Below are 24,213 nucleotides of genomic sequence, written 5' to 3'. Positions count from 1 at the left end.
TTACCGTCTTGAGAACAGATGTCTGTGATGATGTCATCCTTGATGGGCTTCAGAGCATCAAAATTATTGACAAAGAAAGTCCTCTTAGAGTTGCCAGCAATCTCTTGCAGCTCAGCTTCATCTGCATCTTTCACCCCGATGGCATAGACGATGACACCTTGTTCCCTCAGTTTTTCTGCAGGAACCTTGACCTTATCACTGGATTTTCCATCAGTGATGACCACCAGGTACTCTGGGACTTTGTGACCACGAGTGGCCATTGCTCTATCAAAGAGTGGTCCCATGAATTGCAGTGCTCTTCCTGTCTCCGTCCCACCTCCTATTTGTTTAATACCCTCTATGGCTTTCTCCAATGTCCCGGTATCTGAGTAGGTTGTCAGATCAAATTCTAAGTTCGGTGAATCTGCGTATTTTGCCACCCCCATGCGGACATGTTGTGGCCCAATACGGAAGATATGTAGAAACTCAATGATGAACTTCTTCATGTCATGGAAGTCGGTGGGGTAAATGCTTCCCGAGTGATCAATCAGGAAGAAAATGTCTGCTTCATCCGTTTGTATGCAGCCTGGAAAAGGAAAAAGTATTATGAGCTCTGTTCCCAATGCATCAGCTGTCCACTCCCTTTACAAAAATGTACTAAATGTTCTATGCTATAAATACTGTTCTATATATTAAACTTTGACTTAAAACTTATTTTTATCTATGTATATGGTGGCTATTCAAGTAAACAAAGCCAACTATAAAAGAAACACTGGTTCAGACCTTCTTTGATGCCAGTTCTTCTTGTATTGATTGTGATTGCCTGCCGAATGATGTTATGGCACAGACTTTTCTGCAGGCTCTGCTCCAGCGATTTCAGTTTGGCAAAACTGTCCACAACAAACGTATGTTTATTGGTGGGATAAGACGCCACCTCTGTCAGCTGGGCCTTGTTGGCATCTTTAACTCCTACTGCATAAACAGTGACACCAGCCCGACGGAGATTAGCTGCTGCCGTGCTCACGTTGTCCTGGGATTCACCGTCTGTGATCACCACCGCTACCTGCTGGACTCCCTTATCTTTCCTGCTTCCTCTTTGTTTGACAAAAACATTCTCCTGGGTGAACTTTATGGCAGCTCCAGTGTTCGTACCGCCTCCATGATAAGGCAGGATTTTGATGAACTTCAGCAATTCGTTTTTATCATTGAAGGTGTTGAGGTAGACCTGTGCTGTGGGCCTGTCATTATACATCACGATGCCCACTCGGACTCTAGAGGGACTGACTTCCAGGCCGCTCACAATCGAGTGCAGGAAGGTGCGTACCAGCTGGAAGTTGGGAGTTCCAATGCTTCCAGACTCATCAACGATGAACACGATGTCTGCCACATTTGCTGCTTTGCAATCTGTGAAAAGGTGTATTATCATAAAATCATTATTACCATTACCACCTCACTTTTGAGCTACTCAACCATTTAAATACCTTTCAAGATGAAGGACATACTGAGATGAGGAATACTAATTTCTTCATACATCAATCTTCATTCTTCTGTAAAATTCTGTTTAGTGAACAATTTCTTTTCTCAAGTGATTAATCAATAATAATGATAATAGTTTAATTCAAAAAACTTTCTCACCTCCAGTAAGAGTCGTATTCTCTTCTTCTGTTTCAAAGATAGCCCTCAGTGTGGGTACAGCATTGCTAATAGACTGGTATATGTACGGTGCAGTGGCTATGAGCCGTATTTCTGCCATCGAAGCACCAAGGCTCATCCCTACCACAGTTACTCCTGATGATTTGATCAGACGTGACTCCTTATACACGGGATCATCTGAGTCTTTTCCACTCAGAACAACCAGGAACTGTCGGTAGCCTTGGTCCGCCCGGCTTCCTGCCTCACTGGTGAAAAAGTGAGTGCTGGCGTGCTGCAAGGCACTGCCCAGGTTACGAGGCTCGTTGGGTTGCAGTCTGCGCTGGCGGAAACGCTTAACAGCGTTTTGGGTCTCCTCTTTGGTTTGGTGAGCATTAAGAAGAAATTCCACCTTGATATCTTGACCATACTGGGCCAAGCCCATTCGGTAGGCGGACGATCCGATGTTCACTTGATTGGACAGTCGGGTGAGGACGCTCCTGACCTGCTGGAACTCTGCTGCCGTCACGCCACTGTCCACCAGGAAGAACATGTCTGCAAACTTTTCTGCCAAGGCTGAAAGAAAACGAGCCAAAAAGAAGAGTAAGAAGATCAGCTGTTATGGTGGACGACTCCCGCCAGAAGAGAAAATAAGCACTTAGAAAAAAACTCTCTCAGTTATAACATGGTAAACCAAAATCAGATTGCATCTCGCCCATAAATTACAAGAAACTGATTGATAATTCTCAAGTCAGAATTTGGAGATATTCACAAGGACGTTTTATCACCACTAGTTCAGCTCAGTATTTATTAGTATCTTGGCAGGATTGGACTTCCACAGTTATTAGTAGGTAAAATGTACTTTTTTCTTACAGGGTGCAAAGGCTGATGAATCCCAAATCAACCGACTACATTTTCTGGACAGCAAATGACTCCAAATGATGGTTGATTCACTATGGAAACATTAACAAGCACTATGCTCAAAAGCAAATAGTAATCCTTATCTGGATGCCTACAACTGAACTTTGTTAATGGCCAATGAACCATTTCTGTGGAAAACTTCCCACACTAGACTTGCATACCAGCAAGTTCAATACAGTCTGTCCCAGATTCACACACAACTTCTGTCTCTTAATGCTGCATTTTTTGGCTGACACTGCATCATTGCCGGCTGACCTCAAACATCACTAATCACCACAGAGCCTTCATGTGTTATGTTTGCAGGCTCAAAGCATTTGAAATGCTATGCAGGAAAAGATACGCTTTTAAGGAAAAGGAACATTTATCTAAAATACTGCATAATGTCAGTTCCTGATAGTCTGAGATCCACCAGGCAGAGAGATTTGGGTTATATCATGCAGATAATTACTGAGGAGCTTTCCATCAATTTTACACCTAAAGGTCAGTTACAGTCTCGTGGAGCTCGACTCAGGCTGTGAAAACAATTGTATAATGTCTTCTGTGGCTCTGGGGGAGTCTGCGTTACAAACTGGGGACGGGAATTCTAAAGACTGCTATAAATAAGAGATGCTATTGCGTTGCATTATGGGAAATGTAGGATGAAACATTTTAGGGGCGTGACCCATACTCGGGACTTCATGTCAGGACATCTCAGGATCTTTTTTAAATCTAAGTCTCTTGCGAGAGCTCCAACATCATGAAAGTACAATACGACCTTTCTGGAGCACCTCCTTCAAAAGTCTAACTGGGGCTCTTTGTTTCCAGATTTCTTTGCAAAATATCTGAAATGTTATCTTATTGATAGCACACAAGTGATTCACAGTCAATTACGTGTTTCTCCCTGTAGTGGGGATTAAAGCTGCACTTAGTACTCCTCACTTTTTCACCTTCCAGTGTGATCGCCACCTCATTAACAAAATAATTTAACTATTCAGTGTCAGCACTGCAAATAGCATTTTACGAAATCCAGTTTCTTTCGCAGATTTTTGTTCTATATTTTTATCCAAAATTCAGCCATTCTCTGACAAACTAAATAAACACTTCAAAAGAACAAACATTGAGCTGAAATCATTATTTATTTATGGTGAACTCACAACGCCCTGAGGGCTCTTCTACTCGACCGCCGCAAGGTAACAACTGGAGCACAAGTAAAAGCAAGATTTAAGTCGGTTGGTTAAGAGTTGCTCTTAAAGCTACAGTTGCTTTTGCACATTGCAACAAACAGATGTTTGGGTAGTTGTTTTCATCTGATTCTCATATTTCATTGCAAGATGAATAACTCTATAATAACGTTTCCTATAATCCTTTGCCTTACCTTGCCTCTGATCCTCCACGGAGACGCAGACAGTTTGCAGCAGACCCTCCGTCAGCCTCTGCAGAGCCTGGTAGCTATCGATGGTAAACAGGAAGCGCTCTGAAGGCCGGTTGGCGATGGTTCCCAGCTCCTTCAGGTTGGCTTGTCCCACCCCGATGCCAAACACAATGACTCCGTGCTGCCTCAGGCGCTGGGCGGGCAATACCACATCATCCGTGGAGTCACCATCTGTGATGACCACAGCGATCTGAGGCACCCGTTGGCTGGCTCGGCTCCCCGCCTCTTTGGTGAAGTACTGCGTCAGGAGGAAGTCGATGGCCTTGCCCGTTTGTGTGCCCCCTGTTCGGTAGGGAAATGTGTCCACCTCAGCCAGCAGGGATTGTTTGTCCATGTGATCCTTCAGCAGGAACTCCTGGTAAGCGTCATCACTGTACTGAGCCAAGCCGATCCGAACTTTGTCAGGGCTGATGTCGAGGCCTAAAACGACACTTCGGAGAAACTGTCGGACCTCCTGAAAGTTAGCGATGCCAATGCTGGAGGAGCCGTCGACCAGGAAGACGATGTCGGCCACGGTGACTTTGGCACATTCTGGACAGGAGGCAGAAAAATGTCAGCATGGAACGTTTAATGTGTGTGTGTGTGTGTGTGTGTGTATACCCATAAAACATGTCTGAACACACAGACATGATACACATAATTTTAGCTTTCCAAGGATATCATTATCTCTGAAGTACATTGAAATTAAACACATCTTTAAGTTTTCTTTAGTATAAAACTGATCCAGTGACAGTCGTCTGCACATTTATGGGCACACTGCAAACAGGAACTGCCAATAGATCATTCGGCATACTTCTAATGGTGCAGAGTCACCAAAATGTAGCCCACAGCTGACTGGCTGACTCCATGGCAACATTATAATTCCTGTTTACATCTTCCAAAGCATTATGGGAAAATACATTAATATCAACTTGTTGCATGTTGCACTAACACCAAATTCCTTGACATTAGAGCAGAAGGGGGGCGCTGTCTGATGGGGGGCTCACAGTGTCAGACTATGAAAACCCAGAGCAACAGAAAACCCTCGTATAGCTCTGAAGAAATGGTGAAGTGAATGAGAATCACGCCTCCCTCACTTGAAGGTTAATGTGCCCACCTGCCTTTGTAGCTGCTGACAATAGAAAACTGTGGTTACAATGGTCAGCTATTAGTGTTCACACGTGGAACTGGATCAGTATGCAACAGTTGCATGTGGGCTTATATACACAGGGTGGACAAAATAACAGGAACACCCGATAATGTTATACTAATTAGACTGCAGAAAATGACCACATACAAGCTGAATTAACAAACTAACCAATAAAAGCTCCAAATAGGGTCTTATTTGTTTCAGTGATAATGATATGTGAGATTCTAAGTTCAGCTGACTTGACATTTGGCCCGTCTTTAAAGCCAAGAAGCAAACTCAATTTTCTGATGAGGATCATGTGACATGATTGAAAGCTCTGGCTTCGATGTGAGATTGCTTTGTTATTATTGAAACACATTCTATTCTGCGGTCCGGCTGAAGGCTGAATAAAGGTCTACAAAGCTTTCTGGTGATTTTTCTGAGTGAATTCTGTTGAAAAGAAAATACTTCAGGCAACAACAGGCCAGTAATACTTGGCTCTATCATTGCTAATATTCAAGTATTACTTAGGTCAGACCACTGAGTCACCACAAGCTGTGTGGTGTGACACATATTACCTTTAGACAATTGCAGGAGTTGTCGTTTAGCTTCTTCTACAGTTGTGCAAAGCGTCTGGACGATGCTCTGAGAAATTCCCTGCAGCGCTGCAAAATCAGACACGCTGTAGACATGCTGACTGTGCGGCTCATTGGCTATCTCTTTCAGCTGGTCTTCATCCGCATCTTTGATACCAATTGCATACAAAACAATTCCCTTTCGCTTCAGACTCTGGGCTTGGGCCTCCACGTTGTCTTGCGATTTGCCATCGGTGATCACCACAGCGATCTGCGGCACATTCTGGCCGGCCCGGCTTCCAGCTGCCTCCACAAAGTGCTCATTCAGCATGAAGTCCAAGCCTTGCCCCGTCTGGGTGCCGCCCCCCATGTAGGGCAAGTTGCTGATGTACTGGAGGATGTCCCTCTTGTTCTGATAGGTGTTGAGCAGGAACTCGGTGCGTGGAGTGGTGCTGTACTGGACCAGCCCGATGTGAACATGGTCAGGCCCGACGTCAAAGCTGTTGACCAGCGTGTACAGAAACTGACGGATCTGCTTGAAGTTCTCGGTGCCGATGCTCCACGACCCGTCGACCATGAAGACGATGTCAGCTACGGCCTCTTGAGTGCAGACTAAGAGGGAAGGTTGTCAAGTCATGGAGAGGTCTTGCAGATAAGAAGTCACAGGGTGCTACAAGAAAAGCTCTGACTACCTGAGCAGTTCTCGGTTGTTAGAGAGCGTGCCAGCCAGAGGTGAAAAAGTGTCAGCGTGATTTACAGGAAGAAGTGGTGGGTTGCTTGTGTTGTGTGCAAGCCAGAGGAAAAAAAATGAGCAGCTTGTTCTCAGGTTGTGAACAGTTTCTGGACAGGAGCAGGGATCTACTCTGAAAGCACTCACCTTCAGGTGGACTCTTGGATGCAAAAGTGTGAGGAAAATGAAACAAAGCTGTGTGGCTTACAGCTGGTGCTGATGGTGCAAAGAGAAGGTCGACATAGTGCTGATCCAACTGCCTCAACTCTGAACCTTTACGTACCATACATCCACGGGCCAGGCTGCAGAAATAATGTTTCACCTTAATAGTCGTCTTCAGTTGTTTCCTTACCCCACATACTTTACTCAAAGAGATTCAATGTACTGTATTCCTACTGGAATGGAATATCTTTTCAATGGAGGTCCAGGGTCTCCACTGAAAACATCTGACTTTCATGCAAGAAAACAGACTTTGCATCCCATGACAGATCTGCAATTAATGTCCTACAAGTATTTCAGTTGCCATAATTTATTTGCCATAACTTTTTCTCTATTTGCCATTTCCCTAATTCCCCAAACATCCTGTAGGCAGATGTGGTGGAAAGTAGGGTCAGAAACTACAGATCAATACGCTTTATGCAGCTAGGCACTGGTGATCCATGATCATCAGAAATCAGAAATTCCCCGGGGGTAAATTGTGCAAATCATATCCACAAGCTCAGCAGCGAAAACATTCTTGTGTAGGGTTAGTAATTGTGCTCCTTACATGTTTCTGATGAAAACGTACCACACACATCTGTTTACCAGGCTGATTACGTGTGTGTGAGTGTGTGTGTTGGCATGTACAGTGTGCGTGCTCTGGTGTGTGACTCTCCATGCATTTCTGTAAACATTGGTTTTACAGATGTTGGGCTGATGTAATGTTGAAGCGGGGGGCACGTTTACCATGATCCTTTATGTGCTGGTATGCAGGAAGTTAAGTCACAGCTGCATAATCATACCCACCTGTCCTTTGAGAAGCGTTGCCATAGAAACACGCTGCCACAATGAGGCTGAGGAGTAGACCCCGCCTCCCCTCCATGCTGGAATGGCTCTCGGGTTTCTCTCTTTCTACAAAACAAAGACAAAGACGACCATAAATGCACAGAAACAATCTGTTTCCCATCTGGAAAGTGCCCTGTCTCAGTGGGGGGGGCACGTTTGTTCCAAAAAATCATGTTAGAATCGACTGCACACATTTACAGACATGAAAAGAGGACACACCCAGCGTGACTCTGAACTTCAAAACGTTTTGTGGACTATAAAACACTAAGCTGTGGTGTGGCGGGCTGCACAACAAACAAGTCGGATATTTGGGGAAATGCCGCATTAAAAGAGGAATTTATTAAACCCTTTAATGTGCTAGCATGTCTCGCTAATGGTGATACACCACAGCTCTTGGTGGTGGATCATTTAAATATCACACTGTAGAAAATACTCCATTACAATCAGTAATTTACCTTTTTTTTCTACTTTAAAAACCTTTAACCATGAACACCCTCCCCAGTGATTGTGAACAGCGACAGTCGTGATCTGGCAGCCTTGTAACACTTGAGGGGTGAGGAGGGTTTAAAGCGGGCGTCTTCTGCAGTATCAGTGAAATGATTGAAATGATGTGTGCCTGCAAACTGCCACGAACTCATCTCCTCCACGTGATATAAGACTGGAGCACTGAGATTATACTGAATAAATCATCAAGTGAGCATTGTCAGGTCGCCAACACAGTCAGTGTCACTGCACAGAGAATAAACCACCGCAGAACGCAGGATGAACCTCGTGACGGGACTGTGAGTGACTACGAGTGTCCATGCTGTGCATGTCGCCGACAATAAAACTTGTTATGCTATTATAACAATTTAGGAAGCGCTGGGGGGGTCAGAGAGTGAAACAGAGGAGGGATTAATCACCAGGGGAGGACAGTAGTAATAGTAATAGTAAGACAATAATTCTTCTTCATGTCTCAAAACAAAGCTTTCCAAAAGTGAGCAAAGTGAAAAAGGCAATAGCACAGAAATTCAAGAAAGAAGAAAGACTGTTTGATCAAAGCCAGTAAAAGACTACAATTCAAAGCATTAGAACAAAACCAATAATAAGCACATGTTAAACCCCGCCCTTCAACAGCGACTGTCCAATCATAGCTTAGCTATCGTGACTGGGCACGGCTGGTCCGTCAAGCTCTGGGGCACCAATAACTTTATTTATACAGCAGCTTTCTAGTGCTTTCCAATAAAAACAAATAATACAAGTAAATAAGATCCAAAACGAGATAAAATGATTGAAAGCGCTCCACAGCTGAGGGGCCACTAGTGATGCTCAGTCCAAAGGTTAACATGTAATGGGTTAAACAATGTGTTTGTCTGCTGTTAGCATTGCTTGCTTACTAGCTAACTACCTACAATGGTAGGTTACTTCCACATCATTTACTAACAATATTGTTTGTGGGTTTACAGTTTATATTAGGAAAAGCCCCGTTCAGGACTGGAACATCGGCTGTGTGGGAGCCGGTCCGGGATGACGCTATCGGAGTTTAGGGTAATGTTAGCAGATCATTGTCTGGCTCTTTTTCGGATTTGGGGAAGTTTACCAGAGATGCGTTAGTGTAAAATGTAAAAGTGAAACATACAAACAATGAAGCAAAAATCTAACCTTTGTGGTTTATGTCCAAGTATCTACAGAAGCTTCCAAACACGGCGAAAACAAAATATCAGTCCCATATTTCAATTTTCTTTATAATACCATAAAATAACACCAGGACTAATGAAGTCCTGCAGTACCAGAACAATGCTGCTCTTTGATTTCCGTGTCTTCTACATAGCTGAGGTAGCCTGATTATCACCTGTGATGCCATCTAATGCACTTCTAAGACCCTTTTGCACCATTCACAACCAATCAACCAATTACCCGAAACATTAAAGTCAGTCAGATACGAAGTTTCCAACCAACCCACCAAGCTAACGCTAATAAGCTAGCTAGCTAGCTACTGCAGGTCAAGACTGCATTTTTCTACTTCTGTCTGAAATCAAGATTACAAAAAGTCCAAGTGGCAAATCTTCCACCGTCACCGTAAACTGCACCCCCACCATGCTGGAGTGGAAAGCTTGACAGGCGTAGCAGCAAAAACAGCAAGAGTCAACGACAAGAACAAATCTTAAAGCATCCCAAACTTCAGCCTGTGAAACCAAAGGCCGACAACACAACAAATATTTCAACACAAAAAGCCTTTCTGTCCAAGACGTTTAGATTAACTCGGATCAGCCAGATGTTTCCACATCTGCACTTGGCAGATGAGTCCTGATAGTTTGTCATCTATCTGTAACTCGGGGGCCCGTGAGTCCATATTAGATAAACGGTTGTGATTGGCCCGACCCGGTCCAGGTCGGCTGGAGATCTGTCTGAAGGAGGGGGACCAGACTCACCTGCCAGAGCAAATAAAACATGAGCTCGCAGATTCGACTGGCTCCCAAACCACAGACAGAATATATTCCGGCTTAAAGAGGGAATATATTCTTAATGAAACAATAATTCTCCACCAAGACAAATATTAGAAGAAGTGAAATGAGATCCCGACTACAAAGTAGAGCTGACTGTATTTTTAAAGGGAGGACTCATTCACTTTAATAAAACATCTCGTGGCCATCAGCGGCAAAGAGCAAACATGCAGCAGTGCTGGCTGCAACTCACGATACATGTGATTCATCCTCATGTATGTATTAAGGAAGGAAGCTGTACAAACAAAGAGGCAAGAATCCTCCCACACGCTCCATCCTCAACCCGTTTGTTCAGACACAGCTGAGTGATGAAAATCGCTTTTGCAGCTCACGCAAACCACTGTGCCAAACTCCAGAGCTGCTTCACTGTGCTGAGGTCCCCCCCCCTTCACTTCCAGAGAAGCCGACTGCAGCCAAATGAATTCAAACCATTTCTGCAGCCAGAAGCCTCAGCGCGGTCCTCTCTGCATCATCTGGCTCTGCTTACTGAATAGTACCATTTCCTGCCATCTGTGGCAGCGCACACTGTCAGGCCACATCACAGGTCTGATGAATTGGAAACTATTTGAAATGTGAATTCACTTGATGAAGCTGCTCACTGTGTCACTGATGTACAGACTACAGACAGACAGCAGCGCCCTGCTGCTCTTTGTTTACGTCTTTTTCTTCGGACTCCATCCTTCCTGAACTCCTGCTCACATCATCGTACAGAGATGAAGGAGGGCTGGAGAGTTACATTCAAAAGAGACAAATGACCATGTAAAATATCTGTGACACACATCTGTATTCAACTGGAGGCAGAGACACAGATGTTGCACCGTCACCAGCAGACAAACATCCTTTAAGATAAAAATCTGATAACGAGATATCAGCAGACGCTTTTATCTTTAACAATAACAGAATGTAGTGAGCATCTATTTCAGAATAATAGAAACGCCTGAAGGTGCCATGAAGAGTTATTGCAGGACTGGCAACGATCAGGAGCACATCATCCCTGACTGACACTGGAGGATGTTCTTATGATGACACGAACATGGCAACAACTGAGTGGGTTACTTTACTGTTAATGTTGAGATCACAGCAGAAACAGAGGCAGCAGCACAAACACAGATGTAGTTCAGACTCCACATGGGCCGGGTGTTCAGAGGACGCACGCCACCAGCGCTATGAGGACGCGTGGAGCCGCCTTCATGTGCACGCCAACGCGTAGTAAAAAGCAAATTGTGGTAGAAAAAATTTATTAAATATGAGGATTTGATAATGCATGAAGGGGTTGATGGTTTAGATCAGGAGGACTTTGAAGACGAGAGAGAAAATCTGGTTCTGTCCCGTAAGCGGAGACGCCGAGTCTGACCTGTAGAGACATCTCATAGTGTTATACAAGGAGGCTGGACATTAAAGCATACAAGTGGGATACAGACCAACAGCTTCTCTCTCCAATCCAGTTTTTTTTCATTTTATTCATCAAAGTGAAGGTTGACCAGAAGTTCTCTTCATCACAGACACACTCAGGTCTGTTATCACCGACAGACCCAGTAAAGATCTGTTAGTCACGGGCTGTGACCTTTATGTAATCTTACATACATTCATTCAAAGTTCTCTTGACTTGACTTTGTGTGTTGGAAACAAAGCCTACATTTCCACTCTTGAATGTGAAAGTCGCCCCCTCCTTCTGATCATTTATCATCATCCAGTCTGGCTGAATGGAAATAAAAAGAGAGTTGGAAGCACATCTTTCCAGTTTCAGGCTCCACAGCGTGTGCCTGCTGGTTTCGTACCAAACTAATTCTAAGAAACCGATGTGAGATTGTTTTCTAAGGTGCATGTGATGATGTTTGAGAGGACCCTCTGCTCCAGGCCTCAGACAGCAGCGCAGTCAAAGTGACGATAACCAGCACTCTGCTTTTGTGTGAGGGCGTTACACCACAGCATGCATGTATGCATGTGTGTGTGCACGGCCTCCCCGCCCCCACAAACATGTTTCAAGTCTGTGTTTAATCACTTGCCAAATGGTTGAGGCCCCCCGAGAGGAGGAAACGGGGTTCACTGTAATGTGAAGCATGTGAAGGTAATCACAGCAGAGCGCTCCAGTGACAGGCTGATTGAAAGGAGGGTCTCTGCATCGTTTATCCATCCAAATCTATTTACATGGACCTCCGCCATATTTATTTAGTCAGCGTTTCAGCCGCTCTTTCCGGGTCAGCGTATAGATGGAGCGTTTGATGTTAGAGAACGAGGGGCCTCATTGTTTAGAGCGTCGGTCCAAACTGAAATCAGGCCTACAGGGCCGACAGAGAGTGTCGGAGAACCTTTAGGTTCTCTGGAGGTCGCCTGAAGGACAATACCTGCCCTCCATGACAACTATTCAGACAGGCTGAAGAGGTGAAAAGCTCCTCCAGAAGTAGAAGGTAACTTTATGAAACTGACCATCTCGACAGTCCGACCTGTGCAGGTGTGAACACATTCCTACCTCTGGTTTGACACTTTGCTACATTCCTAAATTAGATGAACTCATGTGGCGTCCACACCACCAAGAGACAGAAGCTCGGTGACAGTGACTACTCGCAGGGCTACTGCTGTAGCAGGCGAGCTAGCCGTTAGCTCAGTCACCATCGCTCCTTATGTAACGATAACAGTGTGTTTGTAAGCTGGAAGATGGCTGCTCGTGTTGTTCATTCCCCTTTTGTCTTCATATTTTATGAAGCTTCTGATATTGTCTTGGACTTCAATGCTCGCTGCCTCTCATGCTCAGCTTGTTCGCCCTGCGACGCCTCTGCATGAAGGGAAATACTGAAACAGTGAATCAGGTCCAGAAGTTGATTCTGGAGCCTGAAAGCTGCAGTTTGCTCTAAGCTGAAGTTCTCGTCTGTAGTCAGTCCAGGTCTGCCCTGCATGGGGTCTGAAGGTGGGCTGAACTCTGTCCTGCAGAGACCAGGCAGGGGACGGACAGGACGCTGTCCTTTCTCTGTTGTCTGTTTCTGTGGAATGTCTGAGGTGCACGAAACCAAGACAAACCAGCTGACTGGCAGAGCTTCACTGGGGCCGAGCCACTCTGATCTTTTAAAGGGGCAGTAGGTCAAGTTTTCACTCTCATAAACAGGGCGTTACATCTATGTGGACCTTCAATTAACAAGTCATGAAGGCTGAAATTCACGCTTGCAAACATGTTTGTCAGCGTAGTGAGATTCAAGGGCAGCTTTCAGCAGAAGGTGTTTCTTACAGCAGTATTTCAGAAAGTGTCATGAGATGCTTTAAAGGATATCAAAGCAGAAACATAAAGCATATTTATGTTGCATGAAATGATGTTAATTCTTTCAGACTTTCCTCTAATCTTTTCTCCCTCCTTGATTGAACGTGTCAGAGCCAGTAGAAATACAGAAATATGTAACTGGTGACAAAAGGTCACAAGCGGATACTGTTTTATTTCAGGAAGTCGGAGCCAAAAAGGTTGTTTTAGAGGGAAAAGAGTGAATCCAGCGTCTGACTGATGGATAACTGTACACAACAAAGACACAGTGAAAGTCTGTTAGAAGACAAAAAGGCACAATGATGAAAACTAAACTAGAATGTGACTAAAGACACAAAATGACCAAAACGGAATCAAAATCAGGAGCAAAAATTAACTTCTTCCAAAAGCTGCATACATTCAAGACTCTGCAGGTTTTTCTACAGAAACTCATCACGACAGGAAGAGCAGAGGACAAACCAGGCCTGTGGTGTTTAAGGTCTCGGGGCTCAGGGTCTCAGACTGCTGCTTTACAGGGATTACCTGCACATCTGGAACAGGTCTGACGGATCTGAATACTCGGCTGATATCACCGTTTTACTGAAAGCTTTAAGGGTCACAACAATCGTGCTGTTAAAAGACAAACATAAAAAGGCCAGTAACAATCACAGCTGCTCTCACGGTGTTTGACTTCAGCTCTCGGCGCTGTCATTTCTTCACAGACCCACCAAGAGGCAGATCTGCCCGGAGGCTCACCGGCACCCCAATTAGGACGGACCCTGGAAGTGATTACTCCGACCTCGACAGTTGATTCACATCTTGCGAGCACATGTTTGAACACAGTGGAGCGTTTGGTCTCTTCTCTGCAGAAACCCTCATGTGTGAGGGTCTCTTCTCAGTCGAATCCTCACCTGAAGAGACTCTTCATCTGTGGCTCACCAACATTCAACAACAACATATTCCAGGAGCATTGGTCTCATTCAACCCACTGCGACGCATGAGGCCGCAGCAGCGTCAGGATGCAGGTATGACGTTATCAGCTGATCTGACAGCAGCAGGGGGTGCAGATGCTCGGGTAAACTAGAATTTCATTTTTCACAACTTTTAATTGTTGCTGTGAAGACACTGTTTTGTTAACGTGCTGTGGACTTAAAACCAGTGAAAACCTCAAAGCAACATCTGGAAGTAGAGAAAGGTTTAAGGTGACATCGGACGCACAGAAACCAGCAGAGCCCGTTTTGATCCCGACTGTGTGCTCATCTCAGTGGAGGGTCAGCTGATCATTGCGGTCAACAGCTTCCCACTTGTCCACGATGAAACCAGCTGCACGGACTTGAATAAGAAAGACGAGGGTGGAAATACACCACCCAGCATGTCTAATACCAACGCTCAGTGCTAATGCAGGCCAGCGGTGTGCAGAAAGTGTGGAGGACACATCGGAGACTGGAGCTCGTGTTCGTCACAGATCTGGAACTAACGTTCACCTTTTTAAAACTGTAACTGAGTGTCAGATGAACCAAGAAAGGTATATCGTGTTCCACTAATAATCAGATGAGTGGAAAACCTGATTACATCAAAGACAACTTTCAAAGTGAGAAACTGATGTGAGAGCAGCAACACGGAGGTCAGTGAGTCAGAAACTCTCTGATGGTCAGCCCTGTACGTCAAACACTAACATGTGTTGGTTGTTAATGTTTGGAGAGAAAGAACCCCCACAACCCTCAGCTGTACGCTGTAACGTCCCTGCCAAACACCAAGGACACCCAGGCTCCCCGGGGCCCCTGGATGTGGCCCCCGGTGTTTTACATTACAGAACCCCATGGCTGTGATTTACTGTTGGTGATTACACTGTTTGAAAGGCAGATGTTTGAGCTCTGGTTAATCTAAACGGAGGAGTTTGTTATTTCAACGTATAGAGAGACTGTTTGGACCGGCGCTGATGGAAAACAGCCACGACGGGAAAGTACAGGTCTGTGGAGGTCAAGGAGAAGTACTGACAAGAAAATACAAACTGATTTAATTTATTATAATTAACCTATGGATTAGTAAATCATTAAATATGTTTCAGGAATGTCACAACACGGTGACAAAGAGTGAACAAGGAGCTGGAACAGCACGCGAAAAAGATTCAAAACTGTCGGAGAAACTAAAAGTTGTGGGAAATAGATTTTAATTCAACAATATCATCTTCTATAGTTTGTGTTGAAGTTTATTTCGCCCCCCTCCAGGACTGGATGGACTTTCAGTCACTCAAAGTTCAAATTAAACCGCTGTAGACCTGAAATAAAGGTTCGTAGCATCGAACCAGGCATGTTGGGATTATTGTATACGGTGTGCATCTTGACCACGAGTCCACCGGGACACCCGAGGAGCCCAGATCCAGGACCACCACACTTCAAACCATCAAAGACGGCGCAGGACGGCACTGAGGACAAAGAAGATTGCCGACCATCCAGTGAGAACATATTTCTGACAAATGATGTGAACACACCACGTGTCACACACCAGGGCTCCTCCGAACAACCTTCAGCTTCAGTCTGCTGCGACAATAACACCAATTCAAGGGTCCTCAGCAGTGACTCACAGCCACACAAATAATTAGCCATGTGTGAGACAGAGGAGTGATTCGTTTACACTGTTCACACCTGTTCACTACGGACTGCCAACATGGCTGCCAGACCACATGAAAACCATCAGGAGATCCAGCCTCCACCCAGTTCAAGTGTCTGGCAGCTCGCCACGTTCATTCTATTTTATTGCACTTAAGGTGTTTTTTAAAACAGACAGGAAATATTTATGGAGCTTGAAGACATCAGTGCCAGCTTTTAAAGGGAAAACTACATAAAATAACAATTATGACTCTAATCAGTCTCAATAAGTGACATGAACCAGGAGACCTTCTGTCCCCCCATTAGGATGTTCTCTCTGCAACATTATCTTCACAGAAGAAGAAAACAAGCCAAAGCTCTGCTGATGATGTTAATCGCCACAGAAACCAGCAGAGTAAATGATGGTCTGCTGGTGATGCAGGAACAGCAGAGGGGAGGGGCTCCACGTCGCCCGGCGGGGTCTCAACATATCTGGCTATAAAAGCGACTGTCGCTGCTGGATCCAGACCTCCTCCAGACCAGACCTCCTCCAGACCAGACCCATGGGAAACCTGGCCGAGTAACAGCCATGAATTCATTCTAAAAACTACAGAGGGACGAGACGAGATGAGAGAGGGACACGAGGACAAAAAGACCTGCTGTGGACGCCTGTCAATCAAAGCAAAATCATTCATTCGCCCTCTGAAACGAGTAGCTCATATATCTATTAGCTGATCGACAGGAAATGAATCAGCAACACTTTTGATAAGTGATTAATCATTGAAGGCAGAAATACTGAAGACGCTACGCTGGAATCTGGGGAATTGTGAAGGAAGCTAACTGATTAATAGTAAAATAACTGACAGACATCGACAGCCACAAATTAAACTACATATTCTAAGATATTCTAAGTCCTCCTCTGTTCAACTGCTCGCGCTTGAGTTGCGACGAAGGCCTGAACAGTTCAGTCATGATCTGTCCTTCCTCTTTGTTTCTACAGTCTGCAGATTCTGATCCTTCCTGTTGTAAATCACTGCATAATGAAAGAAAAGCTGCTCGAGATTTTAATGTGATAAGAGAGGAATTCTGTCACAGTCCACATGAAGCTCTGTGTGATTTGTTTAGTCTGGATTCAGTCACTTTGAACTCTGTGAACCTGCCAATAAATGTCGACAGGAATTTGTTTTGTGACATGTTTTTATAGGTTTCAACTTTTCTATTTTGCTCCTCTTGTTTGTGATTTGACGGCATTCTGACTTTGTTTAATGCTGTTGATCTGAAGCTTCTCTGTTTTCTTCAAATCTCCCATGACAGCAGTGCTAAGCAGGCGTCAAAGGGAAAATGAAGGACCAATGTAGACACAGTGTTTCCCTCCAGTGTGACTACAAGCTGCTCAGGGTGCTTAAAGCCTGTGCCCCCCAGCTATGTGGAGCACTTCGCCACGTCTTCAACATGAGCCTGAGTCTTCAGAGGGTCCCCGTGCTGCGGAAGACCTCCTGCCTCGTTCCTGTGCCGAAGACGCCGCGTCCCAGTGGCTCCAAGGACTACAGACCCGTGGCACTGACCTCCCACATCATGAAGACCCTGGAGAGACTCGTCCTGGAGCAGCTCCGGCCCTTGGTCAAGCCACACTTGGACCCCCTTCAGTTCGCCTATCAGCCCCGACTTGGAGTTGAGGATGCCATCATCTACCTGCTCAACCGCGTCTACGCCCACCTGGATAAGCCGGCACTGTGAGAGTCATGTTCTTTGACTTCTCCAGTGCGTTCAACACCATCCATCCGGCTCTACTGGGTGAGAAGCTGACGGAGATGCAGGTGGATGCCCCCCTCGTGTCCTGGATTGTCAACTACCTGACTGGCAGACCACAGTATGTGCGCTTACAACACTGTGTGTCAGACAGAGTGGGACTGTCCTCTCTCCCTTCCTCTTCACCGTCTACACCACGGACTTCAGCTGCTGCACTGAGACCTGCCATCTTCAGAAGGTTTCTGATGACTCAGCAATAGTTGGATGTATCAGTAAGGGTGATGAAGAGGAGTACAGGGCTGCTGTGGAGAACTTTGTCACATGGTGCGAGCTGAACCTCCTGCAGCTCAACGTGACAAAGACAAAGGAACTGACTGTTGATCTGAGGAGGACCAAGGCGCCGATGACCCCTGTTTCCATCCAGGGGGTCAGTGTGGACATTGTAGAGGATTACAAGTACCTGGGAGTCCAGACTGACAATAAACTGGACTGGGTAAAGAACACTAATGCCCTCTACAAGAAGGGCCAGAGCCGTCTCTATTTTCTCAGGCGGCTGAGGTCCTTCAACATCTGCCGGACTATGCTGAGGATGTTCTATGAGTCTGTGGTGGCCAGTGCTATCCTCTATGCTGTTGCATGCTGGGGCAGCAGGCTGAGGGTGGCGGACTCCAACAGACTAAACAAACTGATCCGCAAGGCCAGTGACGTTGTGGGGGTGGAGCTGGACTCTCTGACGGTGGTGTCAGTGGGAGACTCATTGCTCCCAAATGTCCAACAGAGCGCCACAGGAAATCATTCCTGCCTGTGGCCATCAGACTGTTCAGCTCCTCCCTCTGAGTGTCAGACACTCAGGAAGAGACTGGAAATCTATATCTACTTCACCTGTTCATATACGACCTCACTATTTATTCTTAAATGTTTAAGTGCAATACATTTATAGTCATTCACTTCAGTGCAACACATACATACATATACATTGTTATTGTATATATTTTTTACCTCATTGTTCACTTAAATACTGTAAATGTGTATTTCTTTTTTTCTATTTCTTATTTTTATATTTTGTACATACTTTTAGTCCTAAATTATGCTACTTTCTACTCTTGAATGGGAGCACCGGTACTGTTCAATTTCCCCCCCGGGGATCAATAAAGTATTTCTGATTCTGATTCTGATTCTGATTAAAGGGTCTGAATCTAAAGTCGGGCTGACGGCTATCTGCAGGAAATTCCTCATTATGGATTCCCTCAACAGATCAAGAGAGCAGGAACATCCTGGAGAAAGTCCAGCTGGAGCTAATTTTGTAATTACATTTGACAGCTTCATCCAAACAGAATCTTACAGAACCACAAAGCCACACAGCAACAGGCCACTGTAAGCTCTTACAGACCCACAGGACTCACCGCAGAGACCAGAACCGGAGGAGGTAGGGCCCCCTCAGGCTAGATTAAAGCACAGAAGAAGAAAAGTGACGCCCGAGTGACACTTTGATTAAACACACGAGGGTTCACGGCTCGTGGCTCAAGTGTTGATGTGGTACCTGGAACAGGTTCAGGGTCCGGCTCAAAGACACTTCAGCAGGAGGACTGGAGGCCTCTGATGATCCTGAAGGAGAGAATCAAGACTGCGTTAATACTACTACTACTACTACTACTACTACTACTACTACTACTGTACCTGTTAATACTACTACTACTACTATTAACCACAGAGAGCTCCACAAATTAACATTAATACTGTATACTACATACTAACACTACAGCTGCAGTACTACTACTAGTGCTACCAGTACTACTAACACTACTACTTAAACATCTACTAATACTTTTACGAGTGCTGCTTCTGGGACAGCTGCTAAGTTTAGTTTTTACTGCCACTGATACTATCACTACCAATACCACTTGTGTACTTAGTATTAGTATTAGTATGCCTAGTATTATTTGTACTGCTAATTCTTCCATTACTGACATGGATACTATAATAAAATGAGTGAGTCTTTTCTGAAGTTTTTGTACTGCGTTTAGAGAGAAGCTTCCTGACCAGATAAACAGGAAATAATACATCAGTTAAAAGACATGACCCAGCGACACGGAGTCATCAGTCAGTCTGTGTGTGTGTGTGTGTGTGTGTGTGTGTGGTCTGCTGTTTGTTAGTACTCTCAACAGACTCAACATGTAGTTTACAGTCTGTGTGAGGACCACCGTCACACCTGCTCAGCTGCTCCGAGATGATGCTTTCGGCCACAAACAGCCTTGTTTTCAGGATCTTTCTCAGCACTTTAATGGAAGCTCGTCTTATTGGATCAAACCTTGTGCTCAGATAGTGGTAGAAGATAACGGTGGCGAAGTTAGTCCTGAAGCTGGCTGTCAATTAAGTAATAAAAACATCTGATGAGGAATATTCAGAAGCGACTGCCATGTTCAGTCCCTTCAGGGAATAGTCAGGATATCAGTCTCACGTCTGCGTGTTCACTACAGAGCTGAAGATGTGCATTCAAAGATACACCTACCAACCTACCAACCCCTCTAAAGATCACTAACTGTATAATATACATGAAAATAAGAGAAACTACAACATTACAGGCAGCATTGTTTAACAGCCATATAGTGAAATAGTCATCATAGCGGGGGGGAGGACAGATGGCAGAAAACTGTCACCAGCCACTCGGCCTCGCTCTCCCAGTCACAGTCCCACTACAGCCCAGTTCAGACAGGAACACAGAGCGTCTTCAACTGCTGAAACATGTTGAAGTGAACGAGGCGTGAGGCTGTCGGTGATGTCATCAAAGGTCACGCTCATTCTTTCTTTCTTTTTAATTCAGCCAGTCAGACACACCGCCTCCGACGCCATGTTTGTTTACATTCTTGTTCCTGGAAGTCGACCCCTAGCTCCTCCTTCCTGATGACATCATGCAGATAGTGAAAGACGGCAAGCTATGATTGGACGGGGACCAACGTGTAGTCTGTCATGTCTCTCGACCGAGTCACAGCTGGATTTATGACCGTTTAATGGCCTGATCTGACGCAGCGGCCGTCTCAACACAACATGAAAACCAGGTTCCTAAAGAACCACATGACCACACAGAGTCTCCAGAGCATGTCCAAGTATCTGAGGGGCGTGACCTGCATCCTGAAACCTCAACAGGCCTGATCCTAATCTCACCGTCTGATTGGTTCCTGCCTCTGCTGACTCTCCCAGCTAATGACTGTACATTTAGAAACGTAAACTCTGACCAAAAAAGGCTTCTCTCTCTCGTCTGTATCACACACACACACACACACACACACCCACACACACACACACACACACACACTTGACTTGCAGCAGATCTACGACACACACAGAGAAACACAACATAAACACGTCCTGAAAGAGGATTTAAACTGTGGAATAAGGCGATCACAGTTAAGCCCTGTTCATACCATCACAGAGAAACAGATTGTGTGTGTGTTGTGCTGATGTGTGTGTGTGTGTGTGTGTGTGGTATGCACTGCCTGCAGCTGAAAGGTCACATCTGTTGAACTTTGACCTCTGTGAGCCACATAACGACAGAAGACGGACTGATAAGACATCTCTGACGTCTCTCACCGCCCCGTGAAGCCTCGTCTTAAACCTCTTTGTAGAATTAACACTGATGGTGACTTCAGTCGTCATGGTAACGCTGCTGTTTGCCTTCTTGCTGAGAGTTACGTGAGAAGATAAATACCACTTTTACGTACATTTATGTTATTATGTTACGTGATTCAGACTTTTTGAGAGCAGGTTCTTGTTTTGTCATCATCATCATCATCATTTATTCACTAAGTCTGTTTCCGTTTGGTTTCTATCCATACGCCGCTTTTTTTGTTGCTGTTGGTTTTTCTTACACGCAGTTTGAAAATGTGAATAAAAAAGATGGAAACACATTTAATGACAAGAAGCCTCCAGGGGCCAGATGCACACGCACATAAGCTGGTATTTATAAAAGAAGAATGTGAACTCCTCACGCAGACTTCAGACCAGCGTACACATGGTTTTCTAGAGATATCTGCAGGAGAAATATAAGGTGAGAGACGTAACCTTGTAATAAAAGATACAACAAAGTGTCTTCAAGCTGATTGAGTCATTTTTTGCAGTCTACAAAAAAATCGGATTGAGATTTAAGAACGCACGGCTTCATGAATCTAACGAGAAGAATGGGTTTCGTGAATCTACAGAGTTTTATGCATCTGGAAGTCAAAGACAGACATAGAGAAAGCAGCGACAGAGACAGGAGACACGGAGACAGTTAGTAGATGTAGAAATAGAGATGTAATGGTGACAGGATGCATGATCTCCTGCAGTACAGGACGGATCCTACAGACAACAGATGCTGTGCAGATGATGGAAGGATGTTAATAATCCCACAATGAATCAGCAGAGAGCTTCAATGTACAAGCAAGACTCAAGCCTCAACAGGAGATAAAAACACCATACAAGTGTACTGCAGACACTATAGGAACATTATAGGGATGACAGATAAAAACTCACCAGTTATTGTGATAATAACAGTAATAAAACATTCAATGGGAATCCTGAGCGGATTATTCTGGTGACATAAAGTGAATCAAATCAAGAGGCACGCACATATTTCACGTCCCTATAGGAGGATTATGTAATGAACACTATAGAGCTGCTTTCTGTTTCAGACAAAGTTCCAAAAGTTGAATAAGAAACAGATGAGCTACAGATGGGGGGGGGGGGGGGGGGTTACAGTGAATTCAGTCTCTGAAGTCCCTGACGGCTGCAGTAGATCTTTCAGTTACATTAAGCAGAGCTGCCTGAAGTATGGAAGTTCATTAAGGACAAAAATAGTTTGAAAATGTCAAGATTTGAAAACTAGATTTTATGCACAGTTTTCAGATATCAGGTGTTTTTGGTCAGTGGGTCAAATCTGATGAACATACAGATATAATTCTTCTGAATCACGACGTTATTCTCCAACAAAATGAGTCAAAGTGAATCTAGCACATCAGACTATTTCAAATGTAGAAAATTCACTTGTAGGAACATGTGATTTTCAGACATTCAAAACATGTGAAAATATAGCATGTGCTTTTTTGTTACACTCACTATTTGTTAATATATTTTCAAGACTCCAAATTCCACTAAATTCTGTCAGAAAAAAACAGATTTTGAAACAAAGGAAAACTCAGTAGAAAATGAATCTCTTGTGGATGTACAGTGCTTATTCTTCCTGAAGTGATGGCGGGAATAAAGTGCAATTTTCAAAATGATCAGAAACATAATATACAGCATGTAAATGCAAATGTATATGAGGCAAATCAATTATTAATGTATACAAGTTAGAATTTGGCTTATTATCACTTTGTCATTTTTTATATTTAATTTATTATATTTTAACTAACTTTTCAAATTTTTTTTTAAAACTAATTGAACTTTTTGACTAATGTATCAAGTCATTACAGATGTATCTGACTAACTAAACCCTGCAAGCTCTCAAACGTGGACTTTCAGAAGGATTTCAGCTTGAATTTGTTTTGAGCTCCAGCAACAGTTTTGCCCTGAATGAGCTTCCATAATTTCTGACTCTCTAACTTTACTCTTAGAGCCTCTTAGAAATATTTCTCAGCATGTAACACATCCTGACATTTATTCATTTACAGACTGCAAGTAATGTCATCTAAAGCTGGAATATTGTCAGAAACATAGAAAGACACAACCCTTTATAACAATTAGTAATAGATCATTAGAGCCAGTAAATAACTCCAGCAGCCTGACGGATGCAGTTTGGTCTCAATGATGAATGAAAAGAGTTTCCTCTAAACGTCAGTCAGTGATCATAACGTCAAACAGTATGAAAAAAGCTAATAACAACCCCCCCCCCCCACATACTGAATATAACAGAAGATGAGGCTGAAATGTGCATTAATGATCCCAGACGGAACTAAAAGGAGCCTCAGTTCACACTGAGATGAGTGTGAATGGAATTTAAGTTTGTTTTTTTTGGCTCTGACCTGAAGCCACTTGGATGCATCTCAGCCTTTAAAACAAACTCTAGTGTGCAGATCTAAAGGTGAGTCAGGTAACAAACACAAAGCTGCAGTCATGCACTTCACTCACTGGTACCTCCAGAATAAATGTTAGAATTCTGCACTTCTCTCTGTTTTCCATTCATGCAGAGGAGTAAAGAGCCACTTACAGATCTGCTGCTCCGCGTCTTCTGCACCTAAAACACACGAGTCCCAAGGCCAAGTAGGGAGGTGCAGGCTTGTTTCTGCAGGAAACACCTCCCCGCCTCCCCTCCTCCCACTGCAGAGGTGGAGGAAGCCTTTACTCCACAGGATTTCAACCCCTCAGTAACATCATGAGATTCCATCAATGAGCCCTGGCTCATCACAAATCTGCCATTTGAAAAGTTATTTCAGTCTTTAAGTAGAAACACAGCTTTATCTCTTAAAGGTATAATGTGAACATGTCTACAAACAACTAGACCTGTGTTGTACATGTTGATGAGTTGTGTGCTTACATTATCCCGAATGTTTCCAACAACTTTCAAACCTAAAGGAATCCGTAACAATGACGCATTACGGTCTGAAATGGTATACGCGTCCTGTCTCCTACGTGGGCGTGGTCGCCTCCCCGCCGCCTTATTTTGCTGCTCGTTTTGTCGAATAATATTCTCTTTTTTTGCATTCAGCTGTTGTCAGTACATCTCATCGTCTCAGCTGATCGTGTTCTTCAAAGTAACTCCAGCCCGGGACTGTGTACACTTTGCTGGAGCCCCACCT

General features: G+C 44.4%; 1 protein-coding gene across 1 annotated transcript in view; it reads right to left on the bottom strand.

The window, feature by feature from the left end:
• Positions 1-23,646, bottom strand: part of LOC139290437 (collagen alpha-6(VI) chain-like) — a 53,449-nt gene extending 29,803 nt beyond the window's left edge. Inside the window, exons 1-8 of the mRNA XM_070912220.1 lie at positions 23,625-23,646; positions 18,984-19,048; positions 7,359-7,463; positions 5,627-6,235; positions 3,884-4,471; positions 1,615-2,184; positions 763-1,383; positions 5-565 (exon numbers count right to left, since the gene is read on the bottom strand). Coding sequence (XP_070768321.1) covers positions 5-565; positions 763-1,383; positions 1,615-2,184; positions 3,884-4,471; positions 5,627-6,235; positions 7,359-7,434 — 3,025 coding nt within the window. The 5' untranslated portion in view covers positions 7,435-7,463; positions 18,984-19,048; positions 23,625-23,646. The remainder of the gene's footprint in view (positions 1-4; positions 566-762; positions 1,384-1,614; positions 2,185-3,883; positions 4,472-5,626; positions 6,236-7,358; positions 7,464-18,983; positions 19,049-23,624) is intronic.
• Between the last annotated feature and the right edge of the window lie 567 nt (positions 23,647-24,213).

This window comes from Enoplosus armatus, chromosome 9 (genome assembly GCF_043641665.1).
Source record: "Enoplosus armatus isolate fEnoArm2 chromosome 9, fEnoArm2.hap1, whole genome shotgun sequence".
In the NCBI taxonomy this organism is placed as follows: domain Eukaryota; kingdom Metazoa; phylum Chordata; class Actinopteri; order Centrarchiformes; family Enoplosidae; genus Enoplosus; species Enoplosus armatus.
The sequence above is the reverse complement of the archived record's forward strand: the minus strand, read 5'-3'. Positions and strand labels throughout refer to the sequence as shown.